Below are 23,410 nucleotides of genomic sequence, written 5' to 3'. Positions count from 1 at the left end.
GCCGTGTAGTAGTTTAATCTGCTATGACTGTGGTGAGCAACACGTGTTTGCAGAGGCAGGGTCCTCATTAGCAGGTTAAATCATGCAACTTAACCAGTCCTTATTAAATCAGACTGTATTTATTTAGTGCCACATTCAGGGAAGTGTGCTGGTCATACATATAAAGGTTAAGTCATGGAAGCAGTCTGCTATTTAACACCAATGTGGGGCCTAAATTGCCTTAATCACATCAAGTCAGTGGAGACTAACGGGGGATTTCATCAAAATCACTTAAAAAAAGAAGTAATGATCATAAGATGTTGTTTTAACCTCCATTCAGTGTCTTTCCCCCAAAAAAGGGGGGGTAAAGATGCATGCTCATGGCTGACCCTCCAGGAATCTCTCTTTCATGCACACACACACACACACAAGAGCTATTATCTTGTCACTGTTAACATGAGATGGGCTGGCTGTCTGGGAGTGATTAGTGGCCACGAAGGGGTTAAAGGTGTGTGTGTGTGTGTGTGCTGTATTGTATCTGACAGACATTCTCCCACACTCTTGCCCTGTGGGACACAGCAAAGGCAGGCAGATGGCTGCATTCAGGCCCACCGCGGGTCAACATATGGCCCCGAGAGACAAAGTTTGTGTGTGTGTGTGTGAGACAGAGATTCGCACTCTTGCTATGCATAAGTGGAGGACGCTGAATGAGCGGGCAGCGAGGAAGGAAGGTAATAGTGGGGCCAGAAGAGGAGCTGTGAGATAAAGAAGTGGGACAATTTGAGAGGATGAAAGCGGGCAGCATCCTGCGAGATCACACAGCAGCGTGGTCGTCCGCAGGTTTGTACTGACGAGAGTAAGACCGGCCTTTTGAGGCAGTGACACCTGACGCTTCAGTTTATTCTTCTACATGTGTTGTTTACCAAGGAAGAAAACACCCAAGTAGATGGAACTGGGAAGAAAAATATGAAAAACTGGTGGCTTTTAATTGCATCTGGTGACTTTCTGCCTCCAAACTGAAGTGAGCCGCCTCCAAGGCACCAAAGCCGGATCAATAGTCTCTGTCGCCACAGAAGGCCTCAGCCAGTGGACAGTGTTACTGAATTTTAGCAAGTCATCAATTTGAGGGGATGAATGCTGGTTTTACTTGCACACCCCCCAACATCTCCTTTCTTTCTTCTGGCCCCCTGAACACCTCCCCTCCTCCTCCTCCTCCTCCTCCTCCTCCTCCTCCTCCTCCTCCCTCCATTCACCGTGCCTCTTTGTGAGTGTATTGGTGATATTGTGTTGCAGGGTGGAGATGGAGGAAGGGGAGCGAAGCCGTGCAGAGAGCAGCACAAGACAGCTGTTGCTGGGCTCTCACCGTCGTCCTTCCGTTTCACTGTCCAAAGAGCTCCAGATTCCCTCACGTCACACAGACATTTGGGTACAAGGTACTAGAAGCCTCTCCTCACCCTTTCCTCTCCTTTTTCGTCTTTCTCTTGTCCCGCACTGCTTCCTCTCCACCCCCCCACTTCTAATAAACTTCTCTTGTCTACCATTCATTTCCCTCCAGCCTCCTGTAGAGGCTCTTCATTCTCCCCATCTCATTTTCCTCTTGCCCCTTCTCTCAATCTCACCCTCTCCTCCTCCACCCACTTTCTATAATTCTGCCCCCCTCCCGGTCTTTCTCTCTAATCCCTCCTTCTGATTTTTCCCCCCCTTCTTTCTTGAGAGGATTTGGGCAAAGTGTTTAATGGGTTGCAAAAAATGTGCAAAAGAGTGGGCTGCAGTCAGGTGCAGCACGCTGACGCAGACCGCAAACTCAATTTCTCTGTTTTCTTCTCTCATGGTATTCCTACGGTTATACAGATGTTCCAAAAACAAACACGTCATGCTGTCACCTAGGACGCACTGTGCTGCTCAGCAGGGGTAGCCTTGCACTCTACTTATAACCAGGGATCTTGTTTTCTTGAACTCTTAAGCTCATTCAAGGACTCTTGTCTCAAGGGTCTCCAAAGTGAAGTAAGGACATAACCCAGTGCAAGTGCTAACCCAATTTTAGACAGAGGAGGTAGGAATGCATTAAAGGGGTACTCCAGCGATTAAGTATTGCACTTCCATGAAGTTGAGGGACTTAGAAGAGATAGATCTTGAAAAAGAGTGATCAAAACGGATGCAGCTGAAGCCGGGGTATCCTGACCTTTAATCCCGAGCATGGGTCAAGCTCCGAAAGCACTGGATCCTTCACTTCCCATTATGCAACCAACAGCAATTCATGTTCTTCCCTCCTTAACTCCATGCTGCAAGCAGGATTTTTGTAGAAAGTATCTAGTCTCCAAAATCAAGCCAAATTAAACCCAATATGACACCTGGGTTTGTTTCTCAGACTTTAAACCGCTGCCTGGGGATCTATGGAAGCTGTTTTTACAACTGTTTTCACAGGCGACTGGATCCCTTATGACAAGTAAATTCTTCATGTGTAAAACTGGTGGTGTGCCTCTTTAACATGCAGTCCAAGTCATTGTCTTTCTCTCCTCCCACTATTGTATGGCAACCATTTATTCTTCATGGTGGGGTTTGTGATTAAACATAGGTGGGTGGCTATTTTTTCAATGCTGGTGAAGAGCTTCCACACAGATGTGCTAACACGGTCTGCAGCACAGAGACATAAACCAGTCGGTGTGCACACTAGATTTACTGCACAGTTGGTCCATTCATGTTAAATATTCAATGAAATACTGATACCAGGCTTTTTCCTTTCTTACCATAAAACTTCCATGTTGAGTCTAAGACAGTCAGCAATGAAACATTGCCAAAGCAGTCGGAGCAAACACAGAAAATCAACACGACTGTTTTTCAGGCCCGAGCCTGAGCAAAAGACACACTGTGGGAACATTAAATGTATAAAGTTACATGTCACAACCTTTATTGTGTAAAACTGTTACCCTGGTGGCAGTGTAATACTGGAACACAGTCAGGGGTACTTTATTAGAGCAGAGGCAAAAATAAAAGCAGTGTGAGCACCATAATCCATTAACTGGTGCAATGTGGTGCCATATGAAAGGAAATATTGAAAATCCAGAGTGTTCATATCTGAAGTGTAAAATTGAACTAAATATGATGATGGATTTGACTGAACCTGTTTAAACTGCTGTAAACACTAACTTGTGGCTTTCTTGAAAACTAAAGTTGCAGTTTAGCCTGCCGGGACAAAACTTTGATAATGACTAGTGCAGAACACTCACATACAGTAGAAGCTCTTAATACCAAGCTCATGATATGGATCAACAACATGAAAGACATATTAGTAACTTAAGCAGGGATGCTGGGAAATGGACCTGCTGCTGCTAGTGCACACAGTGAAATGTGCTGTTATGCAGAGAAGTAATAAAAAACTGAAACGGTCAGTTTACATAAGAACATTACAACTAAACAGTTCTTAAGAGTTAAAATACTGTAAATGAAAAATAGAACATAGAAAGGACATGTTCACGTCTTGTGGTGCAACAGATCAATTGTATCAATAATAAATATTTGCAGACTTAATGAAAGAAATCTGGTGGCTTAAAACAGCAAAATATTTTGAATAACTTCATTGTTACAGATTATTTTGTTACAGAAAACATCATGCAAACAAACACAGGGTTTTTTTTCATGGCACTGTGCAGCCAAGTTAGTTCAACTATGGGTTCCCTTTCTGATCTGAGAGATCAGAACAGAGAAAGAGATACTGGACATAAATTGCCACAAGTACATCTGCAAACTGGTGAAGCCACAGACAGTAAAGTAGTGACAGCTTTATGTGTCCCTCTAGTGTCACAATGATGTAACTGCATCCAAGATTCAATTTCATTGAGTTCATTGCGACGTCTTTTCTAGTTCAACAGGACTTGTATTTGTGGCGTTCTTGTCATGACATTTTTATTTTGGTTTATTTTTGCTGCTTAATTGACAAAATAAAGAAACTGTAATAAATTAAACAAACAGCTCATACTTATGGCCTTGCAGTTTTAAGCGTTTAGGACTCACATATAAGGAGACTCAAGGTGTCATTGACAATCATGACCCAGAAGTCCAGGTGAAGTAATTCCAAAACTTTACAACACGATGCAATCGCATTCACAGCTCACTGTATGCTAGGAAAATTCTATGTTTACATATCAATGCTGTACAAAAGACAAAAAAATGCACATCTTGGTACAAAAAAGTAATAAACGTGTAAACCCAGTTTGAGTTGTCAACTCTGAAATGTGACATCGCTACAGAGGAACGGGGTGATGCTTGCCAAGTAGACGCCATTCCACTTCCTAATTTGTAGAAAGGCTGGGCATAGAAACTCTTATCAGGCCTTATCGTGTAACATAATTCCCTGTACCAACGACTCATCCCAGATTTGCATTTTGCCTTAAAATGAACTGAAATTCAAACAACCAACAGCACACATGAAACACCTGGCTCCAAAAGGCAATCTGCTGCAAGGCAGAGCAAAGCACCAGGAGCTGGTTACAGCTGCTCAGTGCACAGAAACAAGTGTTGAACAATAAATATGAAGTTCCTGGTGTAGTAATTTCAAAGGTTCACTAGCTATTTGGATTTTGTTGATAGTCCTGAAATATCATCCAACATGATGTCTTATCCTAAATTCTGATTTTTCTTTTTCATTTTCTATTATTTCTTAGTAAGCACTCTCAATTTAGGGACTCGACATTGCAACACATTACAAAGAATATCACATTACTATGTGATTTACTATACATTCACATTATTGTATTCACAACAGTTGATATTTTTTCAAAGCTCAGCCAAGTGGGGTCAGCCAGTGCCTGGCACCGCTTATTTCGTGTTAACTAATATTGAGAACATCAAATGTTATTTTGCTGAAATGGGAAAATAACCTCCATCAAAATCAAGATGCAAAAGGAATAACACAAATCTTGCTCCGTGTCAGAGTACCACAAGTAAAAGGTAAGCCTTGGCTTGCCCTTCTTGCCCTGTCAGCGCTACCTGGTTGTCAGCAGAACTGGGATAGTCCTGTTTGACCCAGTTGTGGAAATCAAGGTGGTGTTTGGTTCCTTCTGTGGTTGGACAGGAACCAGTATCCTCTCTTTAGAACTAACAAAACCCCATGAGGCCCTGTTGATAGGCGCCAGGGCAGCGGAGAGGATCAGGTCACAACTTCTGGATCACCACCTGGAACTTACCTGTCAGGACAGTGTGAAGGAGAGGTGAACCATTTGTTTGGACCTTAACAGACTTATCCAAAAGTTAGCATGAATCTGCCTGACATGTCCTGACCTAGCTGCAAACAATCTGACACCTCACATGAGTAGCAACAGTTTCAGCCTCACTCATTTCTACAGTATAGAGGATCATGGCTTGGCGTTATGACAGTACTTACAGGATGGCATAACAGAGACCTCGGCTGTCACCACACTGTCCAGACCTAGGTTCGACAGAGCTCCTCTCACCACGCCACACGAAAAAGCAAGATACTGACAGAAAACACACACAAAAAAATTTGCCTTAGCTACAATGAGACTGATTCTGATTTCTTTGGCTGTATACCAAAAAACACAAAGCCATAAGGGCCTACTTGTAGTTAATCCACAGGTGATGGCAGTAGGAATGCATCTGTGTGTGTGTGAGAAAGACAAAGAGTGTATACTGACTTTGGGAGCCTGATCCAGGTACTGTTTCCCACTGGACATCTGAGTCAGCAGAGAAAACTTGTTGTCCTGCAGAACATAGGTACCCTGCGGCAAATATAAAGACATGCATAGTCACAACCTGAGAAACAAAAAGTCTTAACCAGCATTTTTTTCATTCCTCTTGACCAGTAAAGTTTGCTGTAATTCAAAATTAATCTTTGATTTTCTTACTTACTTAGGATCTTCTTTCTGATAACGGTCTGCGATAAACAGTAATCAATTGCATACAAAGTCACATTTTCACAAAAGAAATCCAGATTCCTGTTGGTTGAAAGACTACTAATCTGAAACCGAGCTTGTGAATGACTGGAGGAATAACTGTTTTGGAGCAGCAACCCCTGTCAACACGACACAGATGCACAAAAAGCTTGGCCAGCCTTTGATTTTTCATATATATTGTTACTCCGCCCTTTTATTTTACCTGATGGTTTGTTCTGAGGTTGTCGACCTGCCTCCTGAACACCTTTGTCCAGAAGTCTTTACAGATGAACTTCATTACATCCAGCTCATCCTTGAAGCTGGGAGTGTCCCTGGTCAACCTATGCAGAGTGAAGATGAGCACAGACATTAAGTGAGGATACATGTCGCAAAGCATTTACTGTTGCACATACAGCATGTGGGTGCTCGTCTACCTCTCAATGAGTCCCTGTCCCACCCTGAAGCCCATGCTTTCAAGTACCGAAACACAGACAGCTCTGTCCTGAAGAGAAGACATTCAAGAGGTTTATTCGGTTAGTAGACAAGAACTAGAGCTTAATGTGTGTCTTAGTATATTGTGTCCTGTGAAATGGTCATGTTGATGCTGTAATATAACAATATAACGGTGAGGGAAACACGTCGATTATAAGGTTGTTTGCAGGTAAGTATCTTCTGTATATTATGTGTCAGATGATTGATTCATGTCTTTATCAAACATACCTTGTTGTCCATTTCTCCTTTACTGGACTGCTGCTCCTTGTAAACATGTGACACGATCTCCATATGGAGAAAGTCAAACAGAGACTCGTCTGCCATTCCTGACAATCACACAGAAGCGATTATACAACCAGGTATAACGCAGAAGTAAAACAGTTTCACTTCAGCTGGTTAGCTGTGCTTCAAAAGACAAAATCAACAGGAACGCTAGCGTTAATTCTGACAACCGTTTTCATCCGTTTAGTGTTAGCTAGACAGTTAGCGGCAGATAGCTAGCAAGTGTTGTTTGCTAGCAACACTGTCCAGGTCGTGATAACTAGTTTTCCATATCGACATAGGAGACAGAATGAGGACACAGCAACGCATGTTTGTATGACACAACTTGCAGTTAATCTAAATTAGAAAAAGAGTAAATTCGACTGTACCTACCAAATGACTGTAGGCTACAGAAAACAAACACTAGCCCGCTTCTTAGGTTGCACTCGGTATTAATGCCAGGGTACGCCTCGGAATTAACGCAGGCGTAGTTAGCGGGAGTCAACCCCTCGAATAACGTAGAAAAAGCACCAGCTGATGGTGGGTTACATGCTCCTCAACAACCCTGTACAACCAAGCACATGCAAAAAGTCATACATCCAATAAGAGATATTGCTCTCAAGTGGTGGACGCCAATAAACCTCGAATCTAAGAGGTAACCCTGTATCACGCGAAACCCATTAGAAAATTGCGTGAAATCCGGCTACGCCGGTGTCATTTCAAACGTACTCTTGCCTATATAGCGCATGTCTTCCAATCCCGTTTCCAAACGTCACTTATCACGTGACACTATAACTCACATCGGATTGGGTCTGGGTAAACAACTCACTTCCTTACTGCTCATGTGATTTGTGTTTTTGACGTCTCAAAGAAGGTTTGACAGTTTTTTTTTTAAATTCATTGTATATTTTAGCATTCAGCTTTTAACTAACATTACATTATAGATTCCCACAGAGTTAACTTTCACTGAGAGTGAAGTGGGGCAGACCTGCTTAGTGTATCACTTACAGTTATTGTTTCAACCTATTTCAATACTGATCACGACGTTTTGGTGTGTGTGTGTGTGTGTGTGCAGTCATGTCCAGCAGATACCGGATAGTGGTGCAAGGCGAGGCCTCTGAGACAGACTCTGATGATGAGGTCTACATCACCTCCATGTCTGCTCCCCAAACTGCCACAGTTGGAACCAAGGTTGTAATAGAGGCATGCGCCTGTGTGTGTTTGAGAGTGATAGAGAGAGAGAAAGGTGTGTGTTCATAATCATCAACCAACTTCTCCACCCCTCTTGCCATGCATCTACAATCTTCTTTGTCTGTCTGTGATCATGGATGCTGTCAGGTTCCTGGGGAGGCATCTGAGACAGACAGTGAGGATGAGGAGGAGCAGGTGGACCGAGCCTCTACAGTGAGCCAGGAGAGCGCCCAGATACTCAGGAGAGACCTGCCGCCACTTATAGTAGTTAGAGACCATCCTGGTATACAGTCCATAGTGGAAGATAGACCAAGCCCCACACGCAGGCCTCATGGTGAGGAATTACAATAACAAATATTACAATTATAATATTTATTTTGCGACAGAATATGTTCAACTCCATTTACAAGCTTTTTAATTTCATTTGATATGTGATTGAAAGCTCTGAAAAAGCTGATTGAGTTGACCTTTGAGTTTAGAGTTTTGAAGTACTGAAAAATATGGGTAGCTCTACTTAAGATCATATATTGTGGAGTTGTATTTGCAACAATAAATGATCAGATTTGACCATTATTTGTAGTTTATTTTAAATGTGCATTTCAGCACATTTCATCCATATTTAGTGATGGATGGTTTCGATCAAATGCATAAGTGAAGACTTGTTTGGTTTATATCTCAGTTGGTGCAGTATGTAATTCTGTTCCCAGGTGAGACCCTTTTACAACAGAAGCTGCAGGAATCTAACTGCCGGCTGCATTCTGACGTGGGACAGACACTACGGCAGGTTTATGGCAGTGCCAGTAGAGAGGTATGCAAATGTCATTCGCTCAGGACGTTTCTCAACAAATATATGAACTAGGCATACACAGGTCTCCTAAAATGCCCTTTTTGCTACATCATTACCATAGAGGCCTCTGCACTTATTCTCCAGTGTTGCAGAACTGAATAAGAATATTTGAGCACCAACTATTTTGCTCTGCACAAGAAAAGTCAAATCTGAATAATGCTGCATAGTACAGAAAAAAATAAAGTGATGCAAAAGTGCATTAATTTGGGCATCTAGGATGGCTATGACAAACTAAGCTTATGATAGAATGTTAGTAATGATACAAATCCCATTCCAGTATATAGCCAGTGCCTTTGTAACTTGTAACTCGGCAGGTGTCATTTCCTTGACATTAACAACAATCCTATGATTAGCATTTTGTAACAGCTAATTAGGTGTCCTTGGCATGCATTCATTTCAGTAGTTTTCGTGGCTGCAGTTGTTTGACTCTGTTGGTTTTTGTAAAAGGTGCAGAATGCAACAGCTCAGTTGAACGCTTCGCAGAGCGCCATCATCAATGCCTCACACAGCATCAGATTAATCCTGGATGACCTAAAGGCTGTGTCAGAGAAGATTGACATCATCACCAGCTGTCAAATACTGCCTGATATTAACATCAATGATGCAAATCATTATACCGCTCCTCTACCTTAAAGAAACAGGTCAATATATACATTTAAAACATACTTATCATCACAGTGTTTTAACACTTTAATATGGGTGTAATTTCTTCCAACAGCTGGAAAGACTAGCATGTTAGCTTTACTTCAGTGTTTCTAAACAGTGCCTATGCATCTGAACAATATGTAAATTTAACAGTCACACACTACTGTTTGTATGTATTTATCTGTCAGGATTCTCTGTACTGTGTCTGCAGCTCTTCGCATAACTCTGTAAAGAGTAGGAGTCAAAGAAAAACAAATGTTCTGTCATGTTCGTTTGGCGAGACATTTTACGTAAGAATTTTACATATCCATTTTTATCTTATGCTTTGTAAATATAAATATAAATCAACACAATCCCTTGAATCACTCTATGCTTTTCTGTCTTTGTCTTTTCTTTGTTTTCTGGTCCTCTGTGATTCATCGAGGAAACAACTGTGAAGAACTTTCCCTTGAAACTTACTGGTTATAAACAAACTTAATTTAAACTGATGCAACCATTTGATGGCCAACTCTCAGGACACAAGACCAACAGCAGTAAAACATGATTGCTTAGATACAACTACAGCCCACCAGGAGAAGTTAGAAGTAGGTAACCATTGGCATGGCCAGCAGAGCCTTTCAAATGTATGGGTATCATGATATTAAAGGATCTCAAGAACTATCAGAATGCAACTAATCACCAATTACGTTCAACATATTACCAAGATTGACTCTGACAAGAATTGACTCTTCAAATCTGGAAAAGTGACTTAAAACACACTCAACTTGGTATATTAAAAGAAAATGTGAGAAAGAATCGTGTGAGGAAGAATGGACAACAACATGGCGGTTCTGTGGAAATCTAAAAGCAAATAATCACCATGTTTTTTGGGATTGTCCTGTCAGTAAAGCTGTCTGGAGCAGGATACATAATGCCTTACAAGATATTTTGAGATGAATGAATATAAGGCAAAGAAAAGATCACCTCTGATGAGTTTTCACTCTTCTTTTTATTTGTAGTTTGTCACAAATCTTAAAAATGGGTGTTTTCAGGCAATTATAAATGGACGATGTTTGCATATGAAACCCATTTTATGGAAATGTATTTGATGCTGAATGTCAATATAAAATATAGTTTAAAGTCAAGCAAGCACATACTCAGTACAAAAATACTGTATTGTAATTTTACACCTACAGATCAGATTGAACACCTGTTAATTATCATCAACACTAACAATGTCAGAGACTGCTACTGAAGCAATAGGCCTGTCATGTTTGCATTGTTATATTATGTTACTACAACACTCTCCTGTTTGGTCCCTTCTTTCTGATTGTCCTTCTGTCCATCCATCGGTTAGGTGACGTCCCATTTATTACACGTGTCCACCCAGCAGTCAGCAGCTTCACCATGGATCCGTCCATACAGTCTGCATGTAGGCGTGTCAGATAGGTGTGTAAATATAAACTAAAACCACTACCAGCAGGTTGAGAAATGTGCTCACAATACCCACAACGCCAAGCACATGGTCGGGGTCCGCCTTGCATTGGGACGCTTCAGGAAGCACGCTGACGGGATCGGCTTCCTGAAAGAGAGAAAGGGAGATTTACAGTGTGCACAATCTACATGCACTCAAAGCAGGAGATTTTTGATTTAACCTTCACATGTTTCAGCCACCTGATGGCGCCATCGACACACATATGGCAACACTCACTCTCCTCTGCTGAACCCAGTCTATTCCATCATTGCAGTTAAGTCCATATCTGCACACCTTTCATGTCCCGCATTATTATGTGTAATATATGCATTGTGTCTAATACAAAACATATGAGGATCTTTTATTTAAGTAAAAGTAGCAATACAGTGTAGAAATACTCTTTTTCAGGTAAAAGTCATACATATACTTAGTACAAAAGTATTAGCATCAAGATATACTTCAAGCACTAAAAGTGAAAATGCTCATTATGCAGAATGTCCCATTTCATTATTCATTATTGGATTATAATTACAATGTTAATGTTAATTAATGTTGCAGCTGTTAAAGGTGCAGCTGATTTTGATTGCTTTAAATACTGGCCTGTGATCCCAAAAAATCAATAAAGTTTTATCTCATCTAAACCTGTAAAAATGCATCTTAATTTAGCTGTTGATTATATTTTACATAACATAACAATCTGAACCTGCAAAGTAACTAAAGTTGTCATTTAAATGTAGCGGCGTAAAAAAGTACAATATTTAAGTTGTAGAGGAGTAGAAGTATAACGTAACAGAAAATGGAAGTACTCAGGTAAAGTACAAGTTCCTCAAATTACAGTCAAGTACAGTGCTTGAGTAAATGTACTTAGTTACTTTCCACCACTGCTTTAATTTAATATACAGGATAAGTTATATGTCATTCATTTATAGGCACATGATATTCTATTCCTTTCTCTGTCTAGTATAATATGGTGACAGTATAAACATAAAAAGCATACCAACCACTGTGTATTTTGATAGGAATTCAAAAAAAAAAGAGCCATCTTTCCTCTGCCGAGCTGATGAATATTTTTTATTTGATATTTACCTCTCTGCTGTTTCTCTTTCCTCTGTCATTCCTCGGTTCAGTCGGTGTGGTGGGCTGCATTTCTCACCCGTCAAACTCATTCAGAGCGCAACCATAATCCCGTCCAGTCATGAAAACAAATAGATCCAACCATTCACAGCAATGATGACTGGCAGGACTTTGTGCATAGCCCTTATAGCTCGTATAGCTCTTGGAGTTTAAGTCTTTCTTTATCCCCCTCTCCCAGGGCCCTGGAGACCCACAAGTCTGTAATAAATGAGAAAATAAAGAGATCCTGTTTTGTCTGACTGAGCGTCTAATAGCACAGACTGTCACACACACACACACACACAAGGCTCACACTATTTCTGTGTCAGGTCATAATGAAGTTGGCTTGTAGCTGCCTCTTTGTGTGTTTTATGCTGATTCACATCCATCATACTTAAAGCAGACAGAAGAGCAGAGTGTTTGCCACTGGGGAACCTCGATGATAGAGATCCGTTGAGGCGTCATTACAGGCAAAGCTGAGGGGCAGAGGTGAGGCGTTAGTGAGGGTCATATTGAAACTCCTGGGGGACATTTATCATCTAATACCACTGGTGAGGTCCATACAAATGATTGTTTGACTCAAGTAGAATGTGAAACATTTAGAAAATTCAGGTTTAAGAAGAAAATATTCATTCAAAATTTCAAGAGAGGCTGTCGTCTCTGATCTATGCAGTCAACATATGTGAGGACATAAATTTGACTCATACCCTTTGTGTGTGCTGTCATCTACTAAATGATGAAGAAAAATACACTCAATAGCCAATTTCTTATTTATCATCAGTACTGTTGATTAGATTATGATTATGTGTGATATGCTGAAACGGTTTTAAAGAGGCATTGATTGAACTTTCTGATCATTCTGGAGGATTGTGGTGCTGTTGAATTGAAATGTTGAAACAGGGGCGAAATACTTGAGTAAATGTGCTTACTGACTTTCCACCACTGTCTTTAAAACAACACATTTTCAACACATTACATGTAGTCCAAACCTGTACTTGCAGATAATAACGTATATGCATCTAAATTATGACTCAAGCCCTTCATTTGTTGGTAGTTTAAAATTCAATTTGCAATGAGCGGAGGCTAAATAACAGATGTGAGACGTAATACACTTTAACAACAACACAAACTGCTGCCTCATCAAAAATGACTTCTGTAATGTCTCCAAACCTTGACTAAAATGATCAACCTGATCTTTGCCCTCCCTCCCTCACTGGGACAGAGGGAGCATACAGTGAAACAGGCAGAGTGAAAGAAGTGATCAATCAACGGGTCAGGGACTCTCATGGGCTGCAGATGAGTGTAGATGAGCGTAATGAGACCCCAGAGATGCAGGAATCTGCGATCTTCATTTTAGGAATCAGATTTTCTGCTAAAAAAGCATTTCTCACATCCTCAGATATCTATTAATCAAATCTCTAACCAGTGTGACCACTGTGTGTGTGTGTGTGTGTGTGTGTGTACGTGTACTACTCATGTTGTGTGGACATAAATATGTTTACACAGTCACATTGTCCTTACGTTTGCAAAGTGCACTTCCTCATAACGTAATATGAACTTGGTTTAAGGTTATAGGTTGAGGTTCGGCTTAGGCAAGTAGTGGTTATGGTTAGGGTAAGTCCTCTGAAGTGATGGTGACACAACTATGTGTGTGTTTTTCTATGTGTGTGTGTGTGTGCATCCCTCAGTCCCAGCTGTGCTGACTGAGCTCCAGGCTGATAAATAGTTTGGAATGAAGGCAGACACTTAAAATTCCATTAGGACTAAAAACATCACATCAGCATCATCAATGACAAAGAAAAACAACCCCATCCCAGTGACGATGATGATGTTGATGATTACGATGATGATGATTGCCACATCCCCCTATCCTTCACTGCTTATTATAAAGATAGTTTGCTAAAATAACATTAGAAAATGGAAACATGCAGTTGCACTTTTTTTTCTTTCTCCTCACAGGAAAATGATGCCAAGTCTGTATTTGCTAACGGCTGAGGGAAAACAGCATATTTATACATATTAAAGACAAATAAGAAGTTTTATCATTTTTGAAAGTATTTTCCATAATTTTTCACAACGGAATTTTACAAATCTCAGTGCAACTGCAATTGTATTTTAACTATCAATTACTGTTTCAGCTATCACTTACAAGACACATCAAAATTTTTACAGTTTATTTTATATGTGTGTAACCACATTGCTGCTGAAAATATATATCAATACTAAGCCTTTTTTATGTGTTCCTTGACAAGTATGATTTTAATATGTTAACAAATCAGTCAAGAATAATGTTTTTTAATCTGTTTCCTGCTCCCTGTGACCTTATTATAAGGCTAGTGGTGTAGTTTGGGGTAAGCTAAACTGATATGTTGTCACAATAGATTCCGGATGACTCCCAGGGACAATGTGATTCTGTTGGAAAGTGAAATGCAATGTAAATGACTTGGATCTTTCCAGACACACTGGAGCTTGTGCATTGAGCAGAGACCTGGATGCCTCTCAAGTAGCATAGAAACAATAAACATGAGCAGAAAACTATGTGACTCAGTGGGTATTTTCCTTCAAGGCTCGGTGAATTTCTGAGGGAATTGTTACACTCAACAGGCAAGTAGGACATTATATTACTGTTTACATAAAACATCTTTCCTTGTTCCAGTGACAGTGGCTTGAGGCTCCGAGCCGGGGATGGGGTTCATGCTTGAGCTGGCAAACTAACTAAAGACTAAAATAGGAGCACAGTAAACCATGGGCCAAGGCGCTGAGGAGGGATCATAAATGTTTGTGCTACAGAGAGTGCAGAGGGTAAAGGGGGAACAGGAAGAGAGAAAGAGACGCTGGGTTATTAAATCATACTAGATTATACATTTGAGCTGTCGTCAGTTCTGTGCTGGAGACTATAGGCTGGTGTGTACGGGCCTGTTTGTGTGTATGCATAAATGCATTTGTGCTTGTGTGTGCACAGAGGGCAGCCACCCATATTAGCGAGGTCAGTGACTGTCTCATGGGGCGCCTGAGGACACACTGTTAGTTTAGCTGGCTGGCTGAACATGGCTGCACACAACAGCACAGGTCTGCCAGAGCAAGTATACTACTTAAAAAGAGGCCTGCTCTCTGGGTGATAACCTTGTTTTCATACCGCTAGTGCATTCAAGACAATACGGAATTAGTGTGCATCCCAAGCCAGAAGGATAAACAAGAGCAAGAACCCTCAGAGGAGTTAAAGGGAACAACAACGCCAAGCGCTCAAGTTGAATCCGGCTGATAAAAAGTGAAAGTGCGAACACACAACTAGACTGGATTTTAGCCTTAATTTAGTTATTCCAACTCATTTCAAGATCCTCAATAAATTAGAAAGCAGAACTTAGGGGAGTTCGGATTACAGCTCAGCTTGATTGTCTTGTCAGCTGGAAGGAATTTCAGGCTCCCTGATCTGAGGCAAGAGTCATCAGGACAGCAGGATAAAATCCCCACTGACACAAGGGCAAAAATGGAAACTGGAACTATGATCTGTACACAGAGGTGGAAGAAGAGCTTAACTTAAGTAAAAGTAGCAGCAGCACAGAGTGCACAGTAAAAGTAATGCATTCAAAGTCTTACTTAAGTAAAAGTACAAAAGTATTAGCATCAAAATATACTTCAAGCACAAAAAGTAAAAGTAGTTATTCTGCAGAATGGGCCTTTTCAGATTAATGTTTGTTATGATATTGGATTTGAATTGCTGATGCATTTACTGATGCATTAATATGCAGCACAGTAGAGCACTTTAATGCTGAAGCTTACAGTATATATGTACTATATGTATCGCTTGTGAATTCCACCAATGGATCAATAAAGTCTTCACCTTAACCTTAACCTATAATATGTTGTGACACATGTTACAAGAAAATCTGATGTCAGTTAAATATTTTGCCATTCATATCAAAAAACAGGGAAACTCTTTGAAAGTGTTGTTTTATTCATTTTTATTGGCATTACTATAACTATACATCATATATATAAACATTACATGAAAGTACACCAGATCTCACAGCATTTGTTCAACTGTAACTCTCAAAGATCGGAACAAACTGCTTCTTTATTGGCTTCACCAGGACCGGACATACTGTTCTTTAAGAATCCTAGAGGACGCAGATTCTTTCCTTTGACAAAATAACTTCATCAAACATTATCGGTGGGGGACTCGTCATGGACGTCTCCCAATTCAAGTCAACAGTTTGATTAGAAGTACAGCAGCTGCCGTCCTGGAATGTCAGGAAATCAGCATGTGGCACAAAACTTTGGTTACAGGATCATTTGTCTGGGCTTCTTACACCTGGCAGTTACCTGAACCATTGGCTCTGCCTGCTCAGGAAATCATTAGCTGTTCAAAGTAAAACGTGAAACAAAGACAAACAGTACGTGACAAAGCTTTTGCAGAAAATACTGAAAAACTGGAATCTGTTATGTCCATATTTGTGCAAAACAGGGCAGTATCAATTCAGCCTTCCCATGTAAATCTCTTTTTTTTTTTTTTGCAGCCAAAATCTAAGACAACTCAATATTCTTCAGCTTTGTTGACCTGAAACACCATTAAAATATCTCAGGGACCCTCTTGTCTCGTCTCACACAGACAGTCTGTGTCCAATGTGTCCTCTCAGGCTCAAAATCATTTCAGCTCATGCATCGTGAAAAAGCATGAGAATCCCTCTGTGCTTTGGCTGAACATAACACAGTGGCTGGCTGGCTCTGACTCAGAGTGAGCATTTGCCTGTCTTTGAGCATAGTTTTCTTGTTTGCAGTGTTTTGTGTTAACAATCCATGCCTGGGGCGGTGGGTAGGAGTCCCAGGTGTACCCTGATGCACCTGTTTTTCCTCTGGCATTGACGACTATTTCTATAACATACTGTGTGCATGTGTGTGTGCACATGTTAGCCTATTCCCCTTGAAAAATGATAAAACTAAATTCTATAAACAGGCATCAAATAAATCATAAACAATTTGATTACTTTTTTTAAGTCCATGCTGTGTGTGTGTGTGTGTGTGTTTGTGTGTGTGTGTGTGTGTGCGTACATTCAGGAGGTGACTGAATGTCTGTTGGGACAGCAGATGGCCAGGACTCGCCCTCTAGGCTCTCTCCTCTCATTGGTCAGCTTGGCGGTGAGTCTGACGCGTTAAAACTGGTCTCAACCGAAAACTGGAACCGCATGCAGAATACATGACAACATGCATCCCAGGTATCCGCAGCCACGGAGTTAGGCTTAACATAGAGTTTTAAATATATACCGACATTTTCCATCAAGTTAAAAAGATTTAATATTGGTACAAAATACATGTCTTTCAGTTGTAGCAGTCTAAAAATATTAGTTTTACCTCTGGGGACCCACGTTGGTACAAGTGGTACCACTTTCGAAAAAGGCGCCTTTTAAAAAGTGTTTATAAGTATAAACCACTTGCTTTAGCAATGGTTAATAACAATGGTTCTAATGCTTTTTTTGATCAATTGTGTTTATTATCTCTATTTGCTAATAATACAGTTAGAAGTGTTAAATTTGAATTTTCTAATAAGCCATGCATCATTACATGATAGTAAAGAGTTTATTAACCATTAATAAAGCCATTAGTTACAGCTTATAAACCCTTTAAAAGAGGACTTTATTAGAAAGTGCTACCTTAAAACCAGTATCTAAGTAGACCTGAGCTAAACAGTTGCTTGTTCATTTTGGTAGTTTTTCTGCCATCAGGTGACCTTTTAGAGGCAGCACAAATATCTGCAGTGCTTTCAGGTATTTCAAAGTCTATTCAAATGTGTGTCTGCACAGCTGGGGCTTTGACTGTCACAGTCTGACAACAGAAGTCTGGCAAACCAAAGGTGGCTCATTCTGTGCTTTGGCGCACACTTAAAGTGGATTTAGCTCAGCAGACTCAACCGTACTGTTATTAGATGTGACAGGAAGTAAATGTGCAAGTCACATCGATCTCAGCGCGCTGACGGTTGAATTTCCTGACGTGTGCTGAAAGATGGTGTAAAATTAAACTTATAAAGACAGAGGAAAGTAGCGAGCGTGTGCCTGTGGACTTTTTACTTCTGTCTTTGTGGGGACCAAATTGAGTTTTAGCTGGTGAGAGGGAGAATATTTTAGAGATTTTTGGCTGGTTCTCACTTCTTCAAATGGCTGTTTGAGGTCTTAAGGCTTGGCTTTAGGGTTAAAGACAAATCATGGTTTATTCTAATTTGGGTTTCATTTTCAGAGCTGAATTATTCCTGAGTGAATTGCTAACATCTCAGTATGGGGCAACTGAAGGTGAATGCACTGGTAATGTAGCTATTATTCCTTCATTGCATAGGAGAACCTTGAGTGTGCATAACTACAGCAGATATGGTGGGTTGAAGTTGAACCAGGAAGTTGTTCTGTAAACTGTGATGGATGTTTTCAGCAGAGAGGTATTAATGTTGACAGTAGACAAATACGTTTGACTCGTATCTTGCTGCGTTGGATATATTTTTAGGACTTCTTCTGCATCCCCAGATCTCAGTATTTACTTCAGTGAGTTCAGTGTTAACATAGTTGATAAACTGATGGTCTGAGTTTCAGAAATAGACCTTAAGTTGTGATAAGCTGTAGTTTTCTTTTAAAGGTTCAATATTTAAGAATTGGCCACCCGTCGAAGGTCACTCCAAACAAACAGGGGCCAGTGTATCGCCACAGTAACCACTGACAAACAAGACGATTCTGGTGGGTTTTATTTTGCTTGTGTCCAGTTTGAATGAGGTGTGTCTTAGTGGCTTAGCTTGGCAATTAAGCTCCTCTTAGTTCGGTTAAAGACGGAAACTTGAAGTCAGAAGCTGTGCGGTCGAATTTTTCTGTTTGATAAGGAAAATAGATGTCAGAATATTTTCTTTCTGGACATTTTGGGAGTTTATTTTGGTTATTTATTACACTAAAAAAAGCTAAGAGCACTTGTGAGACGTAGCAAACTCGCGTACATCTCCCAGCCGATTCCACGGGGGGCTATACTATTAGACTATCACCTCTTGAAGTACAAAGCAGTATTATGAGACAGGACAGGCTGCAGCTAGCTGCTTAGCATGCTAACGTCAGTAGATATCTCTGCGACACAGTACAAAGTCAGAACTCTTACTTCCTCACATTCTGCTCATAATGTTTTCAGTCAAATTCTGGCCATATCTTTCATATTGTATTTTTTAGACTTTTAGAACTAGGTTTAGGTAAAGGTCATATAAAGAGTGAGGGGTCACTGACTTAGAGAGAGAGAGAGAGACCTAAGGCATGTTAGTTGCACATGACAGGTAATAGAAATATGAAGGATTTGTCCTCTTTGCTGTTCTAGAAATCTACAACGCAAATAATAATTCTTATTAAAATTCTTAGTTATTCCTGCAGGCAAACTGTGTTCATCCAGCATTCTTATACTGAACCTGAACCTTCTACGCTTTATAAAAATACATTGTGGCCACCAGATATTGGTTGAGTTTCATGCCGAACATTTTCCAGTGTAGCGACTGTGACTTTCAGACCGTCCAACCAAAACACGCCATGATAAACCGATGCTAAAACTAAGAGCATACATACACAATTTAACAAGGAATATTATATGCAATGATTATCAAAATGTTGAGACTTATTCTCATGAGCCAACATGTAAAATTGCAGTACGTTAAGTGAGCAGTCAGAGTTTCTGGGGTCTTCGTCGTCGCGACTGCGCCTCTGAACATCTGACTGATGGTGTATGAAATGAAGTCCTCTCACAGGGTGTATGTGTGTATACATATAAAAGGACTGTGCTATGTGAGAGGACAGCATTGACTCTCAGTACTATGTCTTCTCTGGCGTTAGCTTGTTGGTGGAGAAGAGAATGACGAGGATGAAATGCAGATTCAGGCCAGTCCTCCCCGCTCGCGTGTCAACTGCATTTAGGTTTGCTCCTCCATTAGAGGCACAGCGCTTCAACCTAAAATCACATCCACAGTGACGTGCAGCTCCGGCGGTAATGCTGTAACCCAATCCCAGGGAGTTTTTTGTGCCTTCATAAGTTTCAAGACAGATGGTGCAGCCTTGTGCAGAGGTTTTATGTCGTCTTTTTTCAGACAGTCCACCTTTTGCTTCTTTCGTGTTGTGCTGCAATCGAGCGCTGTCTTCATTTGTGTGACGCTGTCTCAGCTCCGCACTTCGCCCTCTCGAATGCTGCTCCGTGCCCGGCTTACAGATCCAATCACAGACGCATGACACCAGAAAACACACCATTACTCTGCGGTGCTGACCTTCCACAGAGGGATCTTTGATGGTGTGCAGAGCTGCTGCACAGACTGAAACACTGATACCACCTGGTTCCATGTCTGGGTGTTTTCAACATCAATACACAGGTGGAACAAACAGAATTACTGTAAAAACGGCAGTCTTTACATCAGGTATTTTGGTCAAAGTGTGATAAAGATTATAGCAATACAAGTTTAAGTAAATATCTCATCATGCACATATGTGAAAGAGCACTGAATCTACAAAAACACTAAGTTGGGGCACAAATTTATACAAAAAAGGTACATTTTGTCAAGTGTATTTCTATTATAAACTAATCTGTGAACTAATCTCCTGATCTGAACATCCGGATGTCACTGCTTTGCCTCATCACTTTCTCTTCACCAGATCCCCATGTCATCGTTAGAGCATCACTGCATCATTAGGCACAGAAACCCACCTAGAATATCATTTAATGCCCCACTCAGCTATGAACCAGGATGTGCTTTGGTACAATATATACAGATGTGAGTTGAGGGACGCGGTCACTGGCCCACCTGGCTGATAGGTACAGATGCTGTCAGGTGTGGCTCATCTCATAACTGACACTGTGTTCAGGCACATGCATCAGGTGGAGGTGTATATATAGACGAAGACGAGCAGCAGGAGGTTGAGTACGATGCCGATGACTCCGAGCACAGCCAGGAATCTCTCCTCTGGGGTGCTTAGGTGTGGACACGTTAGGTCCATGTAAAACCTTTTCAGTGACTCTGCTAACTACGGAAAGAGCGATTATTATCTGTGTTAATGTTCTGCTCAAGGAGATTTAAGGGGAGTTTGGTTCCTTTTCACAGTTTTAGCAGTGTTGACTGAAAGGAGCCTTGTTTGTCAAACCATTTAGATAGATTTAACTGGCAGTGATGATAACTTCAGTAAAATCCAGGACAGAAACCACACTTTTACATATCATGTGACGTATTCCCACCATCAGATTAAAAACACTTCGCTCAAGTCACAGAAATGCCATACCTTACTCATGGATCAATATGAATACAAAGACATATCGCCATTACCAGAGTGGCCACACCGTCAGCAGCAGTTTAACATGTGGATGTGTGAAACCGTGTGAAAAATGGGGAGACGCAGCTTTAAAAGAGGAGCGAGGAACAGATGATTCCACCTGTAGCTCCTGCTCTGTGATTGGCAGCGGTCTTCAGCTAACGGAGCAAAGCTGTCTTAAGGGACAAGCAGTGATGCAGGTGTAGATAAATACAGCTACTATCCAGCTGAACACGCTGCAAATGATCCTCACATCTGACTGCTGGCGCTGAATAATCAAACCTTCTCAGAATATAAATACTTAAAGAGGAGGGTGGCGGCCTAGCGACTCCTGTCTCTCGCTCAAGTCTTGCAGCACACCTTAGGTGACGGAGGTGTAGATGTAGACAAATATGACCACTAAGAGATTGAGGATGGTCCCGATGATGCCCAGCACGGCTAAAATTCGCTCCTCGCGGTCGTTCGTAGAGTCTTCCTCTCTTGCGTGAGCGCTGCAGACATAGCGGCCGCCGGGGACCATGGTTACCATCACAGAACCCCACCCCCACAGGGCGCGATGCCTGGATGTGGAGACAGTCATGGAGGGAGGCAGAGGCGAAGGGGAGGGCAAGGTTGAAATTGATGGAGAGGAGGGAGAAACGGATTAATTATTACCAACAGAGAGTAGCTGAAAATTCTCTCTCTCTTTACACACACACACACACACACACACACACTTTTTAGCTACAAACCTTTTGCTACATGCATCTGGGCATTGAATATTAATCACAAAAGTTAAAAGTCAGTGGAGAATGAAATGAGATTTTATCTCAGTTTGTCCATTTTCCTTGTTTTCTGGAACTTTTCTTTCTTCTTGCCATTCATCTTGTTTTCTTCGCTGTTTTCCTCTCTTTCAGCTCTTCCTTCCACTTCTTCTACTGCTCCTATTCTCGCTACCTGTCCCTCCTCCATCCCTCACCTTTTCTCACCACTTTGACCGCCAAACGAGTCCAACTCAACATGACAACATCCAACACAGGAGCCTGTGTGTTGTACACAGACCTTCTTAACATTCACACTCCACCGTCCTCTTATGTAATACTTTGTTATTCTACTGTCAGTTCTTCTCTCCCTCCTTATATGCCTTAGCTCTGATTAAATCCCTTTTTTGGTATCACCTGAACAATCGATGCACTTGATAAAGTAATTTGTTTAAGCCTGTAGCAATTTACTTCACAAAATTAAAGCTGGTGTTCAGCTTTCTTATAGTCCTTTTGCCTCCTTATTTCTGCTCATCTCTCACTAAGCATCAGTCCTGACGCGGGATCAATGGCGTCTGTTAAAAATCAATGAGCTCGGCTGCTGATGAGGGAATTATCTGCAGTCCCCGAAGACAGTTTGGCCGAACAGAGAAAAGAGGAGGTTAGGAAGATGACAGTGCAAGTGTGTGTGTTTACATCTGTGTGTGTGTGTGTGTGTGTGTGCTAAAAGAGAACGACTCCAGGGCTTTACACAGGATGTGAGATTTCCACTACACTGAGCTGTCAACCATTAGGTCCACCGGTCAGTTATGTCACATGGTTTTGCCAATAATTCACAATTTAACCAATAAAGCACAGAACGATATAGATCATTGGACATTCACTGTTTTATGATGTATTGTTATGTACAAATGCAACCTCTCCCTGCACACACCCTAGATGCAAACACAGCAAAAGTTTCCCTTCTCCCGTTTGCTTTACTCTCCACTTGTTGTTCTATCTTTTCTTTTGTTTCAGGGTAAACATTTCAACATCCAGCAGCTGTTCTGACAGCCCAGGGGTGTGCGTATGTGCATGCGTGTATGTGTGTGTATGCGTATGTAGAGTAAGGACAGGGACATAGCACTATCTTTTGATGGAGCTTAGCCATTCAGCAGTGTAATGTGATTATTTCCAACCCAATTAGAGAAATGCATGGCACACCTCAAAACTCAGGGCCGTAAAGCGCACAGATAGAAGAGGGAAAAAAAGGAGGAAATGACAAAAAAAATGGGGAAAACAAAAGAGGAGGTGTTATGAAGGGACATGAGCTCAAATCAGACCTGCAGACTCCAGCTGCCCCAAATGTTGGTGATTTATTGATGCATTTAGCGCTGCAACAGTTTTGATTCATGATACTTTGGTGCTGTGATGTTTTGCAGCACTCTGATACCATAACTGTGACCCCAAACTGCACAAAACAATGTGTGCAAATAATGGTCTGAGAGTCTCTGCTCCTGATCGGGTTG

At 41.2% G+C, this 23,410-nt stretch overlaps 2 protein-coding genes across 3 annotated transcripts; one reads left to right on the top strand and one right to left on the bottom strand.

Annotated features, from left to right (window-relative positions):
- Window positions 1-2,879: 2,879 nt before the first annotated feature.
- Window positions 2,880-7,302, bottom strand: trappc6bl (trafficking protein particle complex subunit 6B, like). Its single transcript, XM_041940628.1, has 7 exons — window positions 7,014-7,302; window positions 6,588-6,685; window positions 6,302-6,369; window positions 6,091-6,208; window positions 5,631-5,714; window positions 5,360-5,453; window positions 2,880-5,162 (listed from the first exon to the last, which is right to left on the bottom strand). The coding sequence occupies exons 2-7, from the start codon at window positions 6,681-6,683 to the stop codon at window positions 5,131-5,133; spliced, it is 492 nt and encodes a 163-aa protein (XP_041796562.1). The 5' UTR covers window positions 6,684-6,685; window positions 7,014-7,302; the 3' UTR covers window positions 2,880-5,130.
- Window positions 7,303-7,431: 129 nt separating this feature from the next.
- On the top strand, window positions 7,432-11,243 carry bloc1s3 (biogenesis of lysosomal organelles complex-1, subunit 3). Of its 2 annotated transcripts, XR_006006996.1 has the most exons (6): window positions 7,432-7,494; window positions 7,696-7,811; window positions 7,959-8,145; window positions 8,519-8,619; window positions 9,106-9,887; window positions 10,640-11,243. XR_006006996.1 is itself a non-coding variant. In XM_041941198.1 (5 exons), exons 2-5 carry the CDS (start codon window positions 7,698-7,700, stop codon window positions 9,289-9,291), a joined length of 588 nt encoding a protein of 195 aa, XP_041797132.1. In that variant the 5' UTR covers window positions 7,432-7,494; window positions 7,696-7,697; the 3' UTR covers window positions 9,292-10,353. The 2 variants fall into 2 exon arrangements, 1 of the variants encoding a protein (XP_041797132.1); XM_041941198.1 differs by lacking the exon at window positions 10,640-11,243 and having other exon boundaries at window positions 9,106-10,353.
- Window positions 11,244-23,410: the final 12,167 nt, after the last annotated feature.

Source organism: Chelmon rostratus, chromosome 7 (genome assembly GCF_017976325.1).
Source record: "Chelmon rostratus isolate fCheRos1 chromosome 7, fCheRos1.pri, whole genome shotgun sequence".
Classification (NCBI taxonomy): Eukaryota; Metazoa; Chordata; class Actinopteri; order Chaetodontiformes; family Chaetodontidae; genus Chelmon; species Chelmon rostratus.
Note: the sequence above shows the minus strand (reverse complement) of the source record. Positions and strands in the feature narration are given on the sequence as shown.